This window comes from Ictidomys tridecemlineatus, chromosome 7 (genome assembly GCF_052094955.1).
Source record: "Ictidomys tridecemlineatus isolate mIctTri1 chromosome 7, mIctTri1.hap1, whole genome shotgun sequence".
Classification (NCBI taxonomy): domain Eukaryota; kingdom Metazoa; phylum Chordata; class Mammalia; order Rodentia; family Sciuridae; genus Ictidomys; species Ictidomys tridecemlineatus.
The window spans coordinates 197,424,613-197,446,075 of record NC_135483.1 but is presented as its reverse complement, the minus strand read 5'-3'; the positions used below and the strand labels follow the sequence as shown (position 1 = coordinate 197,446,075).

At 55.3% G+C, this 21,463-nt stretch overlaps 3 protein-coding genes across 3 annotated transcripts; 2 read left to right on the top strand and 1 right to left on the bottom strand.

Annotated features, from left to right (window-relative positions):
* Positions 1-1,847: 1,847 nt before the first annotated feature.
* Positions 1,848-3,545, top strand: Otos (otospiralin). The gene is made up of 4 exons (XM_005339645.5): positions 1,848-1,962; positions 2,175-2,268; positions 2,390-2,416; positions 3,061-3,545. Exons 2-4 carry the CDS (start codon positions 2,202-2,204, stop codon positions 3,243-3,245), a joined length of 279 nt encoding a protein of 92 aa, XP_005339702.2. The 5' UTR covers positions 1,848-1,962; positions 2,175-2,201; the 3' UTR covers positions 3,246-3,545.
* Positions 3,546-4,931: 1,386 nt separating this feature from the next.
* Positions 4,932-8,993, top strand: Cops9 (COP9 signalosome subunit 9). The gene is made up of 3 exons (XM_005339646.5): positions 4,932-5,310; positions 6,430-6,502; positions 8,748-8,993. The coding sequence occupies exons 1-3, from the start codon at positions 5,248-5,250 to the stop codon at positions 8,783-8,785; spliced, it is 174 nt and encodes a 57-aa protein (XP_005339703.1). The 5' UTR covers positions 4,932-5,247; the 3' UTR covers positions 8,786-8,993.
* An 8,568-nt stretch (positions 8,994-17,561) lies between these two features.
* Positions 17,562-21,020, bottom strand: LOC101960827 (olfactory receptor 9S13). Its single transcript, XM_005339663.3, has one exon. It carries the CDS (start codon positions 20,341-20,343, stop codon positions 19,396-19,398), a length of 948 nt encoding a protein of 315 aa, XP_005339720.2. The 5' UTR covers positions 20,344-21,020; the 3' UTR covers positions 17,562-19,395.
* Positions 21,021-21,463: the final 443 nt, after the last annotated feature.

The following is a 21,463-nucleotide window of genomic DNA, read 5'->3' as shown; positions in this document are numbered from 1 at the left end:
AGGCCTCTGATGTCCCCATAGGGAGGGCCCTATGCCCTGCAGGGACAGGGGTTGGGACAGGGAAGACCCCAATCCAGGGAGCGGTGGTCAACCAGGCTTCAGAGCAGTTACTGGACAAATTCCAAACCCACGGGTACCAGGGTCCACCGCTGAGTTAGGATTCACGCGTGAGCCAGGGGCACAGGTGCTGACCACCCTGCTGAGGACTGACAGGGAACAAGTCGGAAACGCAGCCCACGCTGGGCTCACGCAGAGCTCCGAGGGGAGGAGCCGGTGGCACCTGCACTTTGTTAGGTCCTCCAGGGCCTTCAGCTGGCCCCTGCTGAGCCTCACCCCCCAGGTGTGCTCCGGGCCCTGCAGCTTGGTAGTGATGCCGAGCACCCCCTGCCCCACCACCCAGTCAGAACCTGATTTCAACAGAATCCCTGGAGATCCCTAAAGGTGGGGACATCTCTCTCCCGCCCAAACCAGAACACACGGGGGGGGGGCGGGGGCAAACCCCCTCCAGGACTTTCTTGGCCCACTGCAGGAGAGCAGGGGTGGGGGAGGACCAGTGGATGGGGCAAGGGGTGTAGAGGGCAGGGCCTCCATGTGGAGGCCAGCCACAGGGAGCTGCTGCTGCTGTTTAGACTTCCTGACACGAGATAAATTATCTACAAAAGAGAAGACAAAAGGTATGTGCACCTGTAGTCCCCCACCACCAAACACCATCCCTGTCCGTCCTCCTAGACTTTTGACGCGGTCCTCTATCAGGAACAGAGTTGTGAAGGTACAGCGACTGCTGCCGGGTGTGCTTTCCCTAACTCATCCTGAGATGCCATCTCAGCAGGGCGAGAGCCATGGCCACGGGCAGCTCTCTCCTCTGACACTGGAGGCCCGGGCCTGTCCCATGCAGATTTCCCTCTGTGTCCAGCTGTTGTGATAAAACCAACCATGAGCGCACCCCGTGTGTTCTCTTAGTGAATTGTGGTTTGGGAGACCCCAAAGCAGCTGCCCCCAAGAGAACCTGTTACCTCCTGTAGCCACAGGGACCAGGTTTCTGAAAATGAAACCCAAAGTCTAATCTGGTGGGTGTCTGCATTATCATGCAAGTTGTGGGTCTCTGGGTAAATTTAGGGCATTGTTAGAGAAAGAATGGGCCTCCGCCATTAGGATGGGGATCTGTGGGCAAACTGGGTGGAGCTGGGGATCTTTAGGTGCAGAATCCCAAAACATGTGGGTGAGCAAGTTTCCCAGCACCCCTGAAGCGCCCTGGGGTGGAGAGGAAAAACAAAGGAACGGGCCCCCTGGACAGGTAGTGTCCCATGGGATGGCAGACCTCACGGGCAGGGCCAGGAATCTGCGCTGACTCAGGGTGGTCTCGGGCACTGTGGTGGTCTGTGCAGAGAGGTGATTCTCATGGCTCAGGACCCCCTGGCATTTGAGCTGGCAGCCCTTGGGCTGGGACACTCTCCTTCCAGACTAGAGACAGGCTCTGCAGAAGCCCAGAAGCTCTGGTTTGGAGACAGGTCCAGCTCAGCCTCACACTTTCTGCCTGTGACTTTGCTCACAGTCATTCTGTGACTCCTGCCAGCTGGACTGCTGGGGCAGCTCTGGGCTCACCCACATTACCCTAGGACAGGAAGCTTCCATGGGTCCCAGTGGCAGATGCCCGCTCTCTTGTGGGTTTGTTCCAAGTGCCAAGGTTGAATCTCAGTCCTGAATGCTGTAGAAACAGACTGCACAAGGATGCTTTTCTCTCAATTTGATCTTGGATCCAAGTCTCACAAGTTGATCCCGTGACTCTGCTGCCCGCAGGGCTACAAAAGCCCACAGTCCTCTGGCTGAGAATGAGATATTCAGTTTGACAGTTCAGACAGGTGACGTTTCCTTCCTTGTCCCCAGCCCCTGTATAAAGAGGAAATTTTGAGCTGGCAGTGACACATCCAGGCTGCACGGCTGGGCTGAGCAGACGGAGGGAAGGTAAAGCCTCTGGGGACCTGGGACTGTATCCGAGGGCAAGGAAGGCAGACTCTTAAGTAATCAGAATCAATGAAGCCGACCAGCTGGGGGCTTCATGGGAGAATGACGGCTCGAAACCACTGAAGTTGGAGTCACTGGGCAGACACTCGCTTCCCGGGTGGCAGAAAGGCTGGCTCTGGTGCACAGTGGTCTCGCCCTCTGGGCTCCTGCAGGTGGACCAGAGGAGTGGACTGGCTGCAATGGGGACGATGGAGGCCTGCTGGGTGCTGGGGCTGGCCCTCTGCCTCCTGCTGGGGCCTCTTGCAGGTGAGGGGCCACCCCGGGACAGACCTCTGCCCTCTGGTGCTCTCCCCTCCATACTGCGGTCCACTCACAGTGTGGGTCAGGTCTGGGATGCTTGGCTGATGGCCTCCCCTTCCCTTTGCAGGGGCCAAGCCTGTGCAGGAGGGGGCAGGTAAGCTCTTCCTGGCTTTCTTCATTGACATCAATAACTGGGTGGGGTGGAAGCAGTGGTGGCTGGGGCCAGGGCTTCTTCACCAGACAGACATGATGGGCAGCCTGGCTCAGCTGAGAGGAGGTGGGTCACTGCCAGCAGGCCCTGCCCAGCAGCCTGGGAACACACCTGGCCAATGAAGCCCCGAAATTCCCACCCTCAGGCCTGGGATTGGTCCGGGGCCCTCCCTCAATTCAAACACAGGTATTATCTGGGTGTCTTTGCCCAAACTCTAGGACCAGGAAGCTCTGCTCTCCTCTGAACCCCTCCCAGGACCCTGCCCAAGCCCCTTCAATCCTACCACCCAGCTCCTCCCAGCTCAGCACCTCCCCGGGGAGTGAGGGTGGCCTCCCCTCTCTCCCTCCCCTCCCCTTCCTCCTCCTCCACCTCAGGTCCTCATCCCTCCCCTGACTCTTCTTCTGTCCCTAGGCCTGGCACCCTTAAGATGCAGGGACACTGGCCCCTGTTCCTAGGATGATGAGGGGCAGCCTGGGCCCTGCTCCAGGCCAGAAGGCCCCACCACTGCAGGTGCTGCTTGGCTGTCCACCTGCCCCAGGGTCTCCAGGCCGTGGGCAGCCCCTGAGGTGGCCTCCTGTTTCTCTCAGACCCCTATGCTGAGCCCCCGGCCCTGCCCTACTGGCCCTTCTCCACCTCTGACTTCTGGAACTACGTGCAGTACCTGCAGAGCCTGGGTGCCTACCCACAGCTGGAGGACCTGGCCCGCACCTTCTTTGCCCACTTCCCCCTGGGGAGCACCCTGGGCTTCCACGTCCCCTACCAGGAGGACTGAGCAGCATCCAGCCTGACGCCTGCCTGGCTGCACTGCCCTTGCCTGGGGGTGACCCATAGCCATGGTGGGGTGGGGGTCTGGCGGCTTCACACCAGTAAACCTCCCACTGAAGAGACACCACAGGCCATGGGGCGCCACAGGCCAGGGACACACTCTGACCTACCCCACAGCTGCACACAGTGCCTCCGCTCTATTGTCTCGCCAGCTGACCTGGCTGGCTCTGATCCCTGGGGACTCTGCTTTAATAAATGTCTGCACTTTCACCCATGGGGAGTCGCCTCTGTGTCACCCCCTCCTCCAGTTCTCTCGATGACCCTCAGATTGCCGGTGAGGAGACTGAGGCAGGAACAGAGGCTTGGCCTGAATCGTTAAAGCCATTCAGCTGGTCAGAGGAGCTGGTTCCTGCCCCAGCAGGGGACACGGAGTTGGGCAGCAGTCAGCCCAGGCCAGGTGTCCACACTTCACACAGAGCACACTCCTGAGAGCAGCAGGGAATGAGGACACGTGAGCCCAGCTGTGAGGGGAGTCAGGGCCCAGGTTCAGGCTCCGCGGCTGAGGAGGGAGTGGGAGGGTGGACAGGCAGTGCAGGAGCGCCTCAGGTCCAGCCCCAGTGCAGGGAGACCAGTCTGTGCAAGGTGTGCGAGCCAAGAGGACCGTGAGGCTCACACCAGTCAGGGAAGAGAGCCAGCCAGTGGCAGCCCCCGCAGTGCCTCAGGGGACACACTCTGACCTGGCATCTGAGGCTCCTCTGCCCTGAATCCAGTCCCTGTCCACTCAGGCCAGGCTGGCCCCTGTCCAGGCCACAATACCCTCACATCTCTGCTCTGTCCCTTGGCCTCCACAGCCCCTCCCAACCTCCATGTCCACCTACTCCTGAAAGTTAAGGAAAAGATGATTCAAGGACACTAACAGGGGGTAAGAGACTCCATTCAGGACTACCAAGTCAGGGGCCAGGGCCTGTGGGGCCTCCCAATGGGAAAGACTGCGTTCAACTGCAACAGCAGCAGCAGTGGGGTGGACAGCAAGGAGCAGGCTGGGTGATGGACGGAAAGTGACTGAAGGTGGCACAGTGGGTCTTGCTAAACAGGACTTGCGGAAGGAGGCCAGGGAGCTCAGATACCCACGGGTGTGAGGGCGGAGGAACCCCATCGGATGTCGGCGTGATCACATCTGGCTGCGCTGGCTTAGCAGGGCTCGTGCAGAGCTGGGCCTCCGACAGGAGGCGGCTGCACTCTGGACCAAGTGGAGTCCAGGCGCCTCCTGCTCCCTCTCGGCTCTGGTCTCTCCCTCCTTTCCTTCCCTGCCCCCTTTTCTCCGTCACAAATTGTGGCAAAACAATACAACATGAAATTTCCACCTTAACCATATTCAGTGTCACCAGGCACGTTCCCGACTCCTCCAACGGGACACCGTGTCTTTCGGTGACCGGCTTATTTCAGTAACCCGATGTCCTCGAGGCTGGCCCTCGCTGACCACGGGGAACGTGCCTCCTGGGTGGCACTGCGCTCGCAGGAGTCCGCTTCCCACCAGGGACGCGCTCCGGAGGGGTCTCGGGGCGGCCCTGGGCGGTATTCCGCGGACTCGGGGATGTCCTCCGGTCGCCGCGAGGTCCCGCCTTCGCGGGCGGCCCCAGAACGCGGACGCGGGTGGCGCGCGGCGGCTGTGAAGGTGGCTGCGCGTCCCCGAGCCCGTCGTCCGCATCCTTCTCCGGGAAGAGCTGCCGTGCCCGGCCCGCTCCACGCCGGGCTTCGACGTCCAAGAGCTCCCCGCTCCCTCCACCCGTCGGCTGCGACACAGCCTCCGGCTCCCGGCGCCCTCCCCGGGCACGCAGGTCGGCGAGACCAGCTCAGCTCCCGATGGCGCGGCACGGAGCCCACCCGGGCTGGCCGGGGCCCGCGGCGGGCACCACCGAGTCACGGTCCTCCAGCGTCTAGACCTGCCGGGTGGGAGCGCCGGAAGTAGGCGCGGCGAGCCGGAAGTGGGCAGAGCGCGACGGCCCGAGATGAAGCCGGCGGTGGACGAGATGTTCCCCGAGGGCGCCGGTCCCTACGTGGACCTGGACGAGGTGAGGTGGGAGCGTCGGCGTTCCGGCCTAGCGTAGGGGCGGTTGCCGGAAGGCGGGAGCTGGTTCCCCGCCTGGCGACGCCCGCGCGTCTTGGGGACGAGCCTGGCCGGGGTGCGCAGCTCCTGCCTGCAGGGGCCCGCGGGGTGGGTACCGGGGGAGGAGAGAACGCAGGGCCAGACGGCGGAGCGGCACGCAGCCGGCGGGTCCTGCGCCTCCCACTCCCGGGGCCCCGAGCCCAGCTCCTGGCAGGTTTTAAGGCCCCTGCGGGAGGCCTCAGGCCCCGATTTGCCAGGCGCTGGAAAATGGAAGTAGAAAGGAACTTGAAGAAGGCCTGCAGAAGGCCGGTGGAGCAGGGAGAACCCCAACCCAGGATTTACGTGGTGGCGTCTGCATGGCTTCCTGCAGTGTTGGGATGGGGAGGCTGGCTGAGAAGGGGGGAGTCTTGGAACCTTGGCAGCAGCCTGACACGGAGCACGGGAGGCGTTTGGCACTGAGAGTTGAGCACACGCCTTCGAGGATGTAGGGACCAGAGCAGGAACAGGCTCCTGTGGCCAGCCATCCAGACGGCTACCATCAGAGGACACTGCACTGATCCTTCCCAGGCGACTGAGCAACGTGCAGAATCCTGAGTGCATTCTGTTGCCCAGCGGTGGCAGTGACCTGATTTTGCCACCAGGAGGAGCTTCAGCTGTGGGAGGCTCTGAGGGCACACCAGGGCCAGGGCAGGTCAGCTTCCAAGGGAAATGGTTGCATTCTCAGAAGGGAGGGGTCCAGAATAGTCGCCAGGCTGGGGCTGCACCTGCTTGTGGTCTCTGTGCAGTGTCCAGGAGGGGACTGGAGGCCGAACTTGAGGTCCACAGATGAGGAGTGGCACTCAGGGCAATGGAAATTCTCTTTTTGAAAGAAAGGGAAAAATTAAGGAATGTAGAATTTTAAAAACGGCTCCTTGAATTCCCCCTTCACACACATTCTTTATTTGCAACTAAAATTCTTAACTCCATCCTGAGTACTTGCCTGTCACTCCTCACCCTGTTCCTGTTCCCTGGAGGTATGGGGTGCTATGACAACTCAAAGCTGTTTTGGGGAAAGAGCTCACATAACTTACCTTTCACTCCCCAGGCAGGAGGCAGCACTGGACTCCTGATGGACTTGGCAGCCAATGAGAAAGCAGTCCATGCAGACTTCTTTAATGGTAAGGGTGCTGGGATTATGCATGCCTGGTTTTACTTAAAAGTTTTTCCCGTAAGTTAATACAGGATCTTGTGACCTGAATAATTAGGATCATGGAACAGTGAAGCCAAGGCACTGTCGTTCTCAGAGTACAGTGCAGAAGCGATCACACTGGCTGTCGGCCAAATCTGGAGAAGCATGAAATTGCTCCCAGTCTCACATGGTAGGGCCTGAGATTGAGTACGTGGCATGAATGTTAGCACATGCTAACAGCCAGTTGTGGCTGGCCTGTCACCCTGGACAGGTTCTCTCGGGTGGCTGTACTCTCCTGCTCTTCCCTCCCTTCTTCCTTTCCTATGCTTGTCTGCCCTTGGCTGTCTTTGCAAGGAGCAGCCACTCTCCAGCTTCAGCCCTTCCCCGTCTTTGAGTCAGGACGAGGACACATTTCATCTTGTTCAGAACTTTTCATGCTAGCTACCCAGGAAGTTTTACCAAACGCACACTGAAAGCCGACCTCTCATGAACCTTCAGGTGTGCTAGAGGGCATGTTTCTCTTATTCCTCTGGTTTCTGCAGGCTTTGTCCATACAGGTTATTTGGGCCCTTGCCAAGGGTTCAAACAGAGGAAACATTACATACATTTCCTGCTCAGAAGGGTAAGTGAGATTTCTCTCCTTTTTCTGTCCTGCTGTAATCACATGATTTTTGTCCCTACAAAGAACTTTTGTTACTCGCTAGTAGCAGCTGGGGTGTGATCTTGCCACGTTGGTGTCTGACTTTACAAATAATCCCTGAGTCCATGCTGGTTTGGCTCACTGTCCAGGAGGAGGAACCTTGCTGCTAAATAAGGTGCAGTCTTTCCAGGGGACCTGGCTGCCATCAACTGATATCAGACATCCCATAACCTTGGAGCTGAGCTTTGAGAGCCTCAGTAGCCTTTCCTCTAAATTCTGCCCAAGGGAACACAAGGTGCGGAAGGGTGGATGCCTTCCAGAGCTTCCTTGGTGAGGAGGGTGGCTTACGCAGGGCACCTGGGATTCTCACCAGGCAGGGCTGTCTCATTCCTAGTGCTGGACCATTAATTCACAGTTCAGTCATCTTCAAAAGTCCCTTTTGTCCTTTGCTAGCCTCTTAAATTAGAGGTGATTGACTGCGTTCAATGGTCAGTGCTGAGATTTCCAAAGACGGCCCTTGGATTCCAGTGAGAAGGATTTCCAAAGATTTCCAAAGACAGTGGATTCCTGTGCACCTGCCTCTGGGCTCAGGAGCATGTCAGAGTCCTCCTGCAGGCGCTGCCCGTCTTGGGTGGTGGCTGTTGTTGTCCACGAGGAGCCTCTGGCTTTAGTTGAGATTTCTCCCACAGCCCTTTGGCTCGTCAGCTGGGTGGACTTTGGGATCCATTGTCTGCTGGGCAGTGGGTCCTCACGATGAGAGTGACTTGCTCTCTTCCCTGGCTTGTTTCACAGTGCAGTGGAGGAGTTAGACGAGGTGACAGGCAGGGACAGAACTGCACCCTGAGGGCTGGGTGGGATTGCCCTGGAACGTGTCTCCTTGTGAAGATGTGGAGCAGAGGAATGCTCTGGGGAGAGGGAAAGAAGTGTCTAGAGCAATAGCACCACACAGAGAGGTCAGCGAGTACTCCCTCTGTGGCCAGAGGAGCTGCCCTTCCCCAAAAAGGCCAGTGCGGGGCCTGCCCCAGCACTCTGTCTGACCACGTCCTCAGGCCAGGGCCCACAGGAGGGGGCTTAGTTCTTTCTTTTCCCATGGTGAAGGGGATGCTGGCATGAGGTCCAGAACTTGGAAGGTGCCCAGAGAAAAACAGAAGGACAGATTGGCCCTGGCTGTGGTCACCCGGCCAGTGCCTTGTGTGTTTATCCAGCTGCTTCTGGCAGGAATGGGGCTTTGTTGTGTCTTGAACTCACCTCTTCCAGGCCCCCTAAGGCCATTCTCAGTGGCGCAGTCCTTCTGCCACCTTTCTGTAGCCCCTCCGCATGTCACCCTTAGCACAGGTGACAGTGCAGCTGTGAGGTGGTTGTCAGTGTGCAACACCTGTGTCTTCCTGCGTAAGAGCAGGTTAAAAGTACATAGAAACCACACTGTCCCCTTGAATTGTGAGCCCTGTTAGCTAAAGCTGAGCATCTGTCGTGGGGAAAGGCCTTTGCCACATCATTTACTGTCTGTGTCTTCAACTACCTGTAATATATTTTGAAGTGGGTTTCTGGGATGCTTTCCCTATGTGCCCATTAACGTGGGGTTCTGTTTACATAGATTTTGAAGATCTCTTTGATGACGATGATGTCCAGTGAGTCCGGTCCAGCTGCAAACATGGCCATGCACAGCACACCAATCTGCACAGAGGGCGGTGTCATATGGTTTAGAGACCTCGTGGAGATCACTAGAAGTCAGGACTGGCCAACCGAGGGTGGGGGACTGTCTTAACCCCCTGGACACTTCATCATCTCCTGTGGAATGGCCTTTGTCCTCACGCTTATTAAAAACACACCATCACATGCAGGGCAGTTGTGATTCTTGCATGTCTGGGTGGATGTTGCCGTCCGAGTGTGTGGATTGGGTGTGTGCACTGTGTATCAGCATGCAAAGAGGATCAGACGCTATGTGCTGCTTTTTGGTGGCTGGTGTGCCTCTGGTGTGGTGCCTGCTGGTCACCTGTAGGTGTCCTGCTGCAGCACTCCTGACCCTGCATTTCCTTGAGTGGGCAGGGCCTTATTGCTGCCCATCCCCCTTGGCCTGGTCTCTTCCTCTAGCTTCCTGATCCAAGTGGCTTCTGTCACAGACCTGAGGCTTATGTCCCCGGGCTCTGTCCCATGGGGACTACATGGGGAAGGCCCAGCCAGTCAGCAGCAGCCAAGCTTGAGCTGTGCCGGGTGGTGGCTCCCAGCCACTCTGATGGAAGACCTTCTCCTGCAGGGCAGGGAGAGTGGGTGACCCACACACTGCCAGCGATGATTTAGTAGAAGAATATTTTCTACTAAAGTCAAATGTTCTGAAGGTTCTTGTTACAGTTCTGATAGAAGTGAGAACCTCAATGAAACAGCTTCTCCAGTGACTCGGTGCCAGCCAGGAGGGTTGTACAGCTGGGCTCTGGAGCCTGGGGCCTGGGGAGGTGATTGGGTGGCACAGGCAGGGTCACCGGCAAGGCCTTCTGGAGGAAGCACCTCCTTGCCCTGTCCTCAGGCTCTGCCTCTTCAGAGTCAGGTGGAAATGCCCATCTTCGCCACTGGGGACCAGAGACAAGTCTCTGAGCCCTTGGTGCCAGTGGTACTTCAGAACAAGCAGGTTTTAGAAAAAAGACATTATTGATGGTGGAACTCTTTCCTGCCTTGACACTGCTTAGAGTCAAGGTGAGAAAGTACTGTGAAAAATGTGCTTAGATAGAAGTCCCTTTGTTTCTCACAAGGCCGAAGCTGGGCACTCAGGAGCTGGACTGCTCCTTTGCTCAGGATTCAGGTCTCAGCCTAGAGTGAAGGGGACTGAGCCCTCTGTGAGCTTCTGCCACACCCTTCTCAGGGGGCAGGCTCAGGCACTGTGAGACCAGGATGCTGTGTATCTTTTCAGGATCTAGTTCTGTGTCCACACTTGCAGGCCTCCAGCAGCTCCGAGCTTTCCTAGGTGCCTAGTGGATACTGTGAATCATGGTTACCCTCCCTGATGAGTCACAAAATGCTGCTCATAATTATGATTTTAGTGGCTGCTGGGTAATTTCTGAGGGGTGTGAGTGCCTCAGATGGCTGTCACCCTGAGTGTTCAAGAGCAGTCACTTGACTTATATATAGGTAACTGTGTTTAAGAAATAGCTTGATTTCTTTGTCCCCAGCATTGGGGGAGCCTCTAGCACAGAAGGTGCTCAGCAAGTATCTGTTGAGTAGAAATAACAGTATATCAATATGCAAGGGGCTTGGAAATGACCAAGTCCTAGGTCTTTCTGGAGAGAAGAAAATGCCAACCTAGAGAAGTGCTGAGCATCAGCCCCATGCTGTGCCCCCCCCCCCCCCCCGGACCCAGAGCACCAGCAACACAAAGAGTGCAGCCGTCCATGTGTAGCAAGGGCAATGGGGCCCGAGTTTCCATCTGTCCTCAAGCGCACTTGGCTTGAGAGTTCTGCCTGAGCCCCTAACTCCGATCCCAGGGGTGTGATGGTCAGCCTCACCTGAGCAGAAAGGGTCCAGCCAAATAAGCCTGCCCCAGACACCTGACCTGCCTGGGGACACCCACAGGGGGACAAGGCACTGCACGCCACCCATCTGATGTGCTGCCTGGTCAGGGAGCAGCACAGTAGCTGAGGGTTCCTGGAGCTTGATGCCTGCGGCAAAGCCCAGCTGTCAGAGGTGCTCTGCTGCGTCTGCCTCGGGCTGTGAAGTGAGGGCAGCAGTGACGTGGGGTGGGCCCTGTGGGGGCTCTGAGTCAATGTGCATGAAACGGCTTCCGTGGAGTCAGAGTCCCGCGGATGTGCGCTGCTGCTGTGTGCACATTTGGGCACTGCAGGGACTCTGGCCTTCTGCTCGGCTTTCCACTCTGATTTCTGAACCTTGTCGAAAAACCTCTCTGCTCGCCCAGGTCACTCAGAATTCTGGAGGACAAAGGTGCCAGACCCCATGCCCTTATCAAGAGCTGCCCTCTCCGAAGAGGCCATGAGGGAAATGAGGGGTGGATTTGGAAGGAGTTCCTGAAACAAGGTCACGTGCCTAGAGCCGAAGTGTTGGTGTTTGTCAGATGTTGAGATGCTTGCAAAGGCATGAACGAAGCAATACGGTAAAGAATAATGGGCACAGAGTACTTAAAAAAGTTCATGGAGGAGCCAAGCCAATGGCCAGTAAGTGTTTGAAGGTTCTCAGAGTGACATGCGCCAGGCCAGCGAGGGATGAACACCATCCACCTTGGTGGGACAGGGGTGGCGGGAGGTGTAACAGTCATATGTGCCCCTGCCACCACCCAGCGGGTCTGAGGGGAAATTGCTGCTGATGAGAGTTGTAGGAGATCTCAGTGCCCCCAGTGGCAATGGTCAGGTGATCCAGATGGAAAGTCAGCCAGGATCCCTGGCCCTGAGGACATGCAAACTTCATGAACCCAGCAGCCGTGCACAGAAGTTCACCAACAGCAGCCACTTCCATACTTGGTACAACATGTACCCCTAGTCTTTTCTAAAGAGAGAGCGTAAGGGTGGTAAACAGGCAAGGGCCATGTGCCTGCTGACCTCTCAATACTACCCAACAAGTGTAGAAAAAAACAAGTGAGGGATTGATGCTGTGGCCACCCATGGGCTCCCACAGCCAGCCAGTGAGCTGAGGTGTCCACCTGGTCCTTGGGTGGGAAGCAAGGTAGAGAGTCGTGTTGCTTGGCGTGTTCATCTGTGGGTTTGTGCACACAGGACACATTGTGTGCAGAGATGTGTGCTCTTAGGTGAGTGTATGTGGGGCATATGTGTACACAAAGCCCCCCAGGTCTCCACCTTTGCAGCCCCCCAGAACCTCCAGCTGTGATCACACACTTGTGTGTTCAGCTCCGTGTGTACGTGAACGTGTTTCAGGAAGGATTGTGCTTTAAGGCCTGTGGAGAAAGAGCTATGAAAACCCAGGACACACCGTGGGTAGGTAGGGGCTGGGGAGCAGGTGGCCCCCATCTCACCTGGAAGGAAGCATTTGGGAGAGTGAAGAGGAGCCTCAGGAGAGGGTGTGCTGTTGAGAGGCAGGACAGGGTAAGTGGCTGGCCACCTGGGATGGGCTGTGCTCTTGAGCAGCAGTTGTCCATCCCAGACATGCAGTCAGCCTCAAGCTGCGATCCTGTACCCTTTTCTTTGCTTCCTTGTTTGCAGCTAAAGCAAAGAAGGCAGGTATGGCCTTCAAGGTCAAGGGCCATTAATTAGCATGTGCTTTGAAAGGGGGACTGGCCTCCAGAGCTATGGGTGGCCTCTGCTCCTGGACCTGGGAAGGGAGTTTGCTGGGGGCAGCCTGTGGCAGACTGTGCTGCAGGTGGGCCTCCTTTCAGCTGGAACCTCCCTGCATCTGAGGGTCTGCTCACCTGGGAGTCTGCCAGCCCCGGCCCCTGGATTCGAGTGTCAGGATGTGGACGTGGTTGTGGTCTGCAGATTGAGGCCGCCTCGGGCAAGGTGGCGGTGGGGTGGTGCTTTCTCCCCTTGTCCCCTGGTGGTGGCTTGTTTTTTCTTTTTTGTTTTTGGCTGCTTCAACTTCAAAATTTATTTTGCTGAACTTAATTTATACTGTCACTTGGAAGGCTCACCTCTGTCCCCAACTGTGCCCAGTGCAGTTAAGTAAACGTTGGAAGAACCTCTTAGAACTCTTGCTGAGGCGGAAAACCAGCAGACCTGGCATGAAAATAGCATTTGGAACAGTTTTATTTTTTATTTATTTAACATCTTGCCAAGGATTATAAATCCTAAAAGGTGCCATTCACCGGAAGCCCACGTGAGCCCCACATCTGCATTCTCTCATGTCGTCTCAGGACATTGCCCAGTGGGTATGTGCTCACTTTGCACATGAGCAGGCAGTGGTGGGACGGCTCCCCAAGGCCAGCCCTGAGGCGCGGCAGAGCAGGCTTGCCCTCGAGAAGGGCAGTGTCCAAAGAAAACAGGAGACGCTTCAGGGCCCAGGCTCAGGCCCAGGCAGTCCCTTCTTGAGTAAGGACTCCAGTAGCTCAGACAAGAGCAAGGATTGACAGATGGGATCACATCAAGTTAGAAGCTTCTGCACAGCAAAGGAAACAGTGAAGAGGCAGCTGAAGAATGGGGAAAGCCACTCTTCTGACAGCAGCGCTTCAGCAGCTCTTCATTGCTGTGACCCAGATACCCCGAGAACAACAGCAGAGGAAAAGTTCATTTTGGTTCATGGTTTCAGAGTTTCAATCTGTGGTCAGTTGGCTTCGTGGTTCTGGGCCCAGGTGGGGCGGAACATCATGGTGGAGGGCATGGAGGGGGAAGTAGCTCAGGACATGACACCGGGAAGCAGAGAGCGCTCAGCTCCAACCTGACCTGCCTATAGTTACTCCCAGTCGGTCCCTGTAGTGCCTCTGTAACCCAGTCACTTAATATCTGAACATCCTTGCAGGTGAGCATTTGGGGGACACCTAATACAGAAACCATGGCAGAGAATTAGTGTCTGTAATATAAAAAGAACTCAAAAAGAAAGAATGCCAACTTAATACCAAAAAGAAAGAAAGAGAAACCCCAGTCAAAATCAGGCAAGTGAACTGAACAGACACCGCTCAATCGAAGTACAATGGGCAGTAATTTCATACAAATTCATTCAACATCTTTAGCTCTTGGGACTATGCAAATTAGAACCACACTGAGGTTCTGTTTCCCCTCAGTCACCGGGACTGTCTTCAAGGGCAGAAACAACAGTGCCTGCTGGCAAGGACACAGGGGAGAGGACCCCTAGGTACTGCAGTGGGAATGCAGATACAGCCACCGCGGCCGCCAGAGCGCAGGCTCCTCAAAAGGGCGCAGTCGCATTTCCACGTGTGACGCAGTTGACCCTGCCAGAAGCTAAGGCCAGCATATCACAAAGGTAATGCACACCCGTGTCTTCTAAGGCACAATTTACAGCATCCTAAGTATCTGTCAGCTGATGACAGGATAAAGAAAATGTGTATGTATATACACAGCGGAGTATTCTTCAGTCACAAAAAGAATTAAGTCGTCTTTTTCAGGAAAATGGATAGAGCTGGAGGTCACCATGTGGGGTGGAATGTGGCAGGTGTACACTTAGCTTTTTAATAGACCGCCAAGCTGTTTCCCAGAGGGCTCCACATTCTCGCCAGCAGTCTTCTGTCTCAGCCATGCTGGTGAGCGTGCTAGGAGCCATGGAGGTTTTGAGGTGTATTTCCTAGTTACTAGTGTTGAGCATATTGCCATGTGATGGTTTGCCATCTGTATGTCTTCTTTGATGAAGTAAAAATCAACCACTTTTTACTCGTTTGTGTTTGGTTTGTTGTTTTCTTACTTAAAATTGTGTTTGTGTATAATGTAATCCTTTATCACATATGTAATCTGCAAACATTTTCTTCCAGTCTGACTAGCGTGGTAGGTAGGCAGCTTCCACGGTGGCCCCAGAGACCTCTGCCCCCTGCTGTTCCCGTTGTGTTCAGCACCCTCCCGGAGGTGGCCTGGACTGGCTGCTCTCTTCTCGTGAGCAGCATGGATGAAGCGCTGTTGTGCTGCGTGCGATCAGTTTGTTGAGTAAAGACTGGGGCTGGGGCCCGGGGATGTGGCTCAAGCGGTCGCGTGCTCGCCTGGCATGCGCGGGGCGCTGGGTTCCATCCTCGGCACCACATAAAAATAAAAAAATAAAGATGTTGTGTCCACCAAAATTAAAAAATAAATATTAAAAATTCTCTCTCTCTCTCTCTTCTTTAAAAAAAAAACCAAGTTGTCCATGCCTGTCTGACCAACCCCCATCGTTGCGATGGTCACAGGGATCTGACAGCTTCCCTAGTCTCGCAGGTCTATATAGAAAGACTTGTAAATTGTACCCAAGGAACCAAACCCGAGGAGCCTGAGGCACACCTGGATCTAGTATATATATAAGATTCTAGACTTTTGAGCTGATGTAGAAATAGATAGCTAATATAATTATTTTAGTGCTTTTTCTTTCCATATAAATTTCAGAATTAGGTCATCAATGTCTCTTGGATTTTGATGGGGATTACAATGAATCTAGAGACCAAATTGGAACAAATGAGTATCTTAGCAAGGTAGAATATTTCAGTTCACAAACACTTTAGCTCCCTTCATTTAGGCTTTTTAATTTTTCATTGATATTCTATACTTTTTTGTTAATGTACTTTAACATTTTGTTAAGTTTATTCTAACATATTTTGTTTACTTGGCATATTGCATATGACAGGGAAGTCCAAACTGCAGTCACTCCTTGCTAGTGTAGAGGTGGAATTGGCTGTGTGTGCTGACTTTGTATCCTGAGATTGAGGTTGATTTATTTTTCTAAGGGATTTTTTTTTTTTTTTTTGGTGAATTCTTAGAGCTTTTCCAAGGCCATCTTACCTGGCATGGCCTGCTGAAGCTGCCATGTGTCTCAATGACACAACAGTTTCCAGTTTACTTGGCATATTTGCAATAGAAATAATTCCTTGTACCATCAAAGACACAAAGGAGATTGTTCTTAACAGTGTGCTCATGATGTCCCCCAAGTTAGAATAGATGTTCTGTCCACCAGCCACAAAAGGGATGTATGATTTGAGCAATCGAATACTGAACATCAGTGGAAGAGAGGGAACTGCTGTCGCAGGCGGCAGTGAGGACAGCCGGCCTGGGCGGCAGGGAGGACGGCCTGGGGCATCTGTTGTATCAGGTAAGTCTACGAAGAATACACCTCACGTGAACTGATTTTTGTGATTCTCTAAGCAGACAAAAGTCATTTTTGTTCTTAGAGATCATCAGAATAATGATTGCCCTAGCAGCAGGGTGTTCATTGATAAAGGGCACAAAAGAGCTCTCTTTGATTCAGCGTTTCCTGTCCTGGTGAGGGCAGCAGGGCCTGGGCATCGTGTGAAAGACATGGAGTGCACACCTAGTGTATGTGTGCTGTGGAGGGGAGCTTGATGGGTGGGGGGACGTCATGGAGAGTGACCTTGGAGGTCACCAAGGGAGGGAAAGCAGACTGCAGGTTGTGAGGGGCAAGACCAGCCCCTGAGGGGTGCCAGTAGTTAGCCAGCATACAGGAGAGTGCCCAGCAAAGATGTCTGGTCATGCAGGAATGACCAGAGGTATTTAGAAAGCACAAAGCTTGATGAGTGTTCAGACAGACACCAGTGGAAGACAGCCACCAAAGAGCAATTGACAGATGGCACCCGGGTCTACTCAGAGGTTTTTGACAAGGAATGGGACGTGCCCATTAGGTCTGGACAGTGAGCAGTGGCAGAAGCAGAGAGCAGGTTGCAGAGGGGTGGAGAGTAGCACGAGCAGAGGTGTGAAGTCTAGAGTATTGTTGTAAGAAATGCTCCTGGGAGTGAGTGCGAGGTGAGCAGCCCACAGACCTGCCTGAGCTAGAGGGAAGGGTGAGGATGAAGAGCAGGTCTGCAAGGGTCGGGGAGGGGGGAGAGGAGAGGTTGAAGAGAGGAGAGGAGGAGGAGAAGAAAGTGCAGCTGCTGGGGGTTCAGCTCAGGTCAGCCCGTGTTCAGTAGCCACGAGGGGCTGTGCACTAGACTAGAGAGAACTGAGCTGTGGTCTCTGTCCTTGAGGGCAGCATGCACCAGCGTGCATGCTCTTGTGCACATGCACACACGCAGCTGCCTTCACTGTGGGAAGGGAAGTGATTTGGCAAGCGTGGCCACAGTTGAGGCACATGAGAAGAGGGCATTGAGGACTGTCCTGGAACTGACCCTGGGACTGTGCTGGAGAAGGGCAGAGGGTAAAATGACATGGTGCACCCCGTAGGCTATGAAGGGGGCTCTGGGACGACTGCAGGGTCGTGACAAGGGGAGCACTGGCCTATGTGGCAAGAGAAGGTCCAGGATGTCCCTGAGAGCACCAGAGTGGCAAACTGCTCTGGGTTGAGTCTCACCAGCCCCTCAAGCCTAAGGCAGAGGCCTTAGAAGCCCTCTGCCAGGGTCTGATGAGCACCTAGTGGAAGGCCAAGGTGGGCGGGGGGACCAAGAAGCAGCCCACCCAGATGCCAGGGGCCAGAGGTGCCAGGCCCTCTAACTAAGTCCATTCACACCCAGACCCGTGTGCTGCATCGTGGCACTGCTCCAGCCGGGCAGGGCGTGCCCTCCCACTGTGCCATTTACAACTGTTCCAGAGAAGTGTGAGGTGGCTCCTAAGCTCACCTTAGGGTTGGAAAGGCCTTGGCTGGTTTGGCTGTGCCGCATTATCAGGAGCTTTGTCGTGTGGGATGCCGTCAGCCAGAGACACGCTGGCTCTCTCCTCGGTCCCCTGCTACATCTTTCAAGAGTATCTACACTTTATTTCCTAATAGTTTTCACACCATAGATATTAGAGAGTTTTTATTATAACATTTTACCTGTAAGATTCCATGATGTATTTTGAGATAGCTCAAGAGAACAGAATACAGTTTCTGGAAGCAAGCCCGCCCACAGGGCACCTGGTTAATGACTTGGTGACCTGCACAACTCGAGAGAAGGTGCTTTAAAAAGTGTTTCTTAGGTCAGTGAATGGGACATAACCTTCCTGTGCTCATACGTGAACACATGACCGGTGTAACTCCACATCCTGTTCAGCCATAAGAATGGGCTCAGGACTGTAATGGGTTACTCCCCATGTATACCCTGCTGTCTGCACATCTAAAAACAAGTTACAAAAGGAAAACCTGCACCCAGGGCATGAGCACTGGCCACGGGGCCCGAGATGGAAGGCTGGCTGACATGCAGCTTCCTGGACTTGTGATCCTGTGTGTTCCTGGGAAGCAGCAAGGCCATCAGGTCCCTGCAGCTTGGGTCAGAAGGAGGGGCTTGCGTAGCAGTCAGGACCAAGGTGACTTCGTCCTGCAGAACACAGGATTACCTGGAGGCAGTGCCACCGACATTGGGCGCATCCCCCGACTTGAGCCCCACACCTGGGCGGGTTTTGTCTGTGCCGGGAAGCAGCCAACACAGGGCCGAACTGTGACCTGTAGGTGACAAGTATTGGATGCAGTGCAGCCTGTGATGTTTCCAACCTACCTTGGGCTTACGGGGTGTAATCCCATTGCAACTGAGGAACATCTGTAATGGAATCATGTATGGTGGACAGCCAAGGGCTCCGTTACAGGCAGCTGGACATGGGCGAGCAGCAGTGGTCAAACAGAAGACGAACTGTGCATACCTCTCCATGGAAAGTACTTTGTCTTCACAGAACTTTCCATGGAGAAGAGCTTGTGCCACCCAGATCCTGAAAATGTGGTTAGTCAGGATAAGGCTAACCCGGGGGGCATGGACAGGCAGGTGGCGTGAGCCGTACCTTCTCTTGACCTGTAGATGTTGAACTTGCTGAGTTGTAGATGAAACTTGTGTATTTTCCCTTGGAATTAGTGTTTATATTGTGCAGGTACAGACATATGTGCACATACCAGGAGGGATAAGTCCTGCTCTGCATCCATGTGCACACACACTGCATGTATGTGATGTATACAGTTATGGTCACACACACAGTGCAGCTTTTTACTTTCTCCCAGGTCCATCCTGAGGCTAGGAGGGGCTGCTGGGTCCCAGGGCCATGCTGTCTGTGCCCATGGTGTGATGCCCAGGAGCCTAGGCAAGCTGTGCCCCAAGAGAAGCCACCCCGAAGCTCAGACCCCCTGCAGCTCCTTCGCACACAGGCTCTTTGTCAGACTGGGCCACTCAGAGCCAAACCTGCTCCGCCTGATGCCAGACTCGCTCTGTGGGATGGCTTGGTTGTGGATCTTTAAACAGTTCTTATTTTTAGTAGCTCCTTGGCACCGGTGTGGAAGATGGGCTGAGGGAGCAGGCAGGCAGACCCTTTACTCACATCACGGGAGGCCACCGGCCAGCCAGGCTCTGCGTCTGGGTGAAAGCTGGGCTAGTGAGATACACATTTTTGTCTGACAACTTTAATCAGGATGCACAATATCTATCCTCTGACCAACTAGAGCCTGGGAAATGGCCCAGAGATGCAAAGGAGGAGCAGAAGGCAAGGCCCTGCTAGGCGCTCAGGGGTGGTGCCCACCCAGGCTTCTTGTGGTCAGGCTGTCAGTTCTCCTCAGAGTTCTGCATGGTGCCCATGACCAGCCTTCTCCATCCATGCTTCTCACACGCAATAAACATGTCATCCGTGAAATGCTCTAAGGACCTTGGCGAACATGTGCCCAACATCTTCAGGTGCATTTTGAAGCAGGGAGCAGTTGGAGGATCAGAGATTTCCATGGAGCCCTTCAGTCCAGCTCCATGGACACTGTCACCAGAACTTTCTTCACATGGCGATGTGCCTCTGTGCCAGACTCTGCAGAGCGTCCTTCACGTCCTTGTTCCGCAGGCTGTAGATGAGGGGGTTGAGCATCGGGATGACCAGGGTGTAGAAGACAGAGACCACCTTGCCCTGCTCCATGGACTCCACTGCTCCTGGCTGGGCGTACATCACAAATAGTGTTCCGTAAAATAAGGACACGGCTGTCAGGTGGGAGCCACAGGTGGAGAAGAGCTTGTGCCGCCCAGATCCTGAGCGCATCCTGAGGATGGTCACTGCGATATAGCCATAGGAGACCAGGACCGCTAGTGTAGTGCTCACAATGATGAAACCACAGAGGCCAAACAGGAGAAGCTCATTGAGAGCCGTGTTGGCACATGCCAGCTGGAGCAGCGGGGGCACATCACAGAAGAAGTGGTCGATGCGGTTGGAGCTGCAGAAGGGCAGCTGGAAGGTGAGGCTGGTCTGTACCATGGAGTTGAGGCAGCCTCCACAGTAGGCTCCGAGCACCAGGCGGACACACGTAGCAGTGCACATAGTCACAGGGTACTGCAGGGGGCTGCAGATGGCCATGAAGCGGTCATAGGCCATCACAGCCAAAAGGAAAGTCTCAGTGGTAGCCAGTAAGGAGAAGAAGAACAGCTGGGCAGCACATCCCCCAAAGCTGATGGCCTTGGAGGAGAGGAAGTTGGCCAGGGCATTGGGGGCGATGACGGAGGAGTAGCAGAGGTCCAGGAAGGACAGGTTCTTGAGGAAGAAGTACATGGGGGAGTGCAGGCGGGCATCCAGGGTGATGACCACGATCATGGAGACGTTGCCCAGGACGGTCACCACATACAGGGCCAGGAAGACAGCAAAGAGCAGAGCTTGAATCTCCACCCCTCCTCTAAAGCCCTCCAGCACAAACTCCCACAAGGGCAGCGCCGAGAGGTTTCCATTTCTGAGGGTCGGCATGGCCCAGCGCTGGGACAGCAGGCACAGAGGACAGTGGAGGCCGTGAGACTGAGCAGGTTACGGGACCGTGGTCACGTCTTTTGTGGAGTACAGAGACGTGTCGGTGCCATGCTGCACCCTGAACCAGAGAATTCTTGAACGGCCCCTGGTGGTGCCCACACTGACCGCACAGCTTGACCTTGTGATGAGCTGAAAACACTTGGAATGCCCACCCCAAGGCCAAGGTCACTGACTCACGTGGGAAGAGGGACAGAGCAGAGCTGTCCAGCCTGGTGAGGACACAGGGCCATCCCTGGGCCCAGTGGAATGAGCAGCTGGCCACGGGGCAGGGAGGGTGCCCATCTGCTGGGGAGCTGGAAGACTGACTGGGTGTGATAGGATGGCCTGTCCTCCCCACTGTCCCTGGCCCACTGTGCACAGGTGGTCCTGAGCCAGCAGTGTCCCTGGCCCCTGGGAGCTGGTGGAAATGCAGGAGCCGCAGCCCCAGCCTGCAGACTCGGAGCCTGTGCTTAGCAAGGGGCAGCCAGCGGGTGCTCAGGCCAAGGCTCACAGGCCCTGCCCAGCCACCAGGGTGCAGGGCAGGGTGTGGGCAGGGGAGTGGTCTCTGCCCCCCCGCTGGGGCAAGGCCTGAGTGCTTACTGTATACACAGCCCTGCTGCCTGCTCGCTCATGGTCAGCTTCTGGTCCTGGCAGGCCTGAGCAGGTGGTGTGTTGACGTTGCCTGTCCAGGTGAGGGTTAGGACAGCAGCTGTGCTTCCAGGGTCCCTGTGCTCCTGAGCCAGGTCTGTGCTGGAGACGGGGAGGCGCATGCCCAGTGCCTTGTCCTCTGCGGCTCAGCTGTGACCTCCTGAGCAGTGAGTGAGGTGGCGGGCAGTAGTAGGTCCAGTGAGGCTCTGGGCCCCACGTCAGCCTCCTCTCCTGTCCTGCCAGCTGGGCAGCGTGTTAAGGCACCTTCACTTGGGGTCACTGTGTACCTGGCAGGGCTGGTACTTGGGCCTCCAGTGGCCAATTAGTGAGGCTCTGGGCCTCTGCAGTGCCTGGACTCCAACTCCCTGGGCCCCCAAGCTGCAGGGCTGTGGCCAATCTGTGTGTCATCACCATCTCCTCCCAGTGGGGTGGC

Coding starts and splice junctions, on each gene's coding strand:
- Cops9 (XM_005339646.5), top strand. CDS start 5,248: ATGAAGCCGGCGGTGGACGAGATGTTCCCCGAGGGCGCCGGTCCCTAC. Junction 5,311..6,429: donor CCTACGTGGACCTGGACGAG/GTGAGGTGGGAG, acceptor TTCACTCCCCAG/GCAGGAGGCAGCACTGGACT. Junction 6,503..8,747: donor CCATGCAGACTTCTTTAATG/GTAAGGGTGCTG, acceptor CTGTTTACATAG/ATTTTGAAGATCTCTTTGAT.
- LOC101960827 (XM_005339663.3), bottom strand. CDS start 20,343: ATGCCGACCCTCAGAAATGGAAACCTCTCGGCGCTGCCCTTGTGGGAG.
- Otos (XM_005339645.5), top strand. CDS start 2,202: ATGGGGACGATGGAGGCCTGCTGGGTGCTGGGGCTGGCCCTCTGCCTC. Junction 2,269..2,389: donor CCTGCTGGGGCCTCTTGCAG/GTGAGGGGCCAC, acceptor TTCCCTTTGCAG/GGGCCAAGCCTGTGCAGGAG. Junction 2,417..3,060: donor GCCTGTGCAGGAGGGGGCAG/GTAAGCTCTTCC, acceptor TGTTTCTCTCAG/ACCCCTATGCTGAGCCCCCG.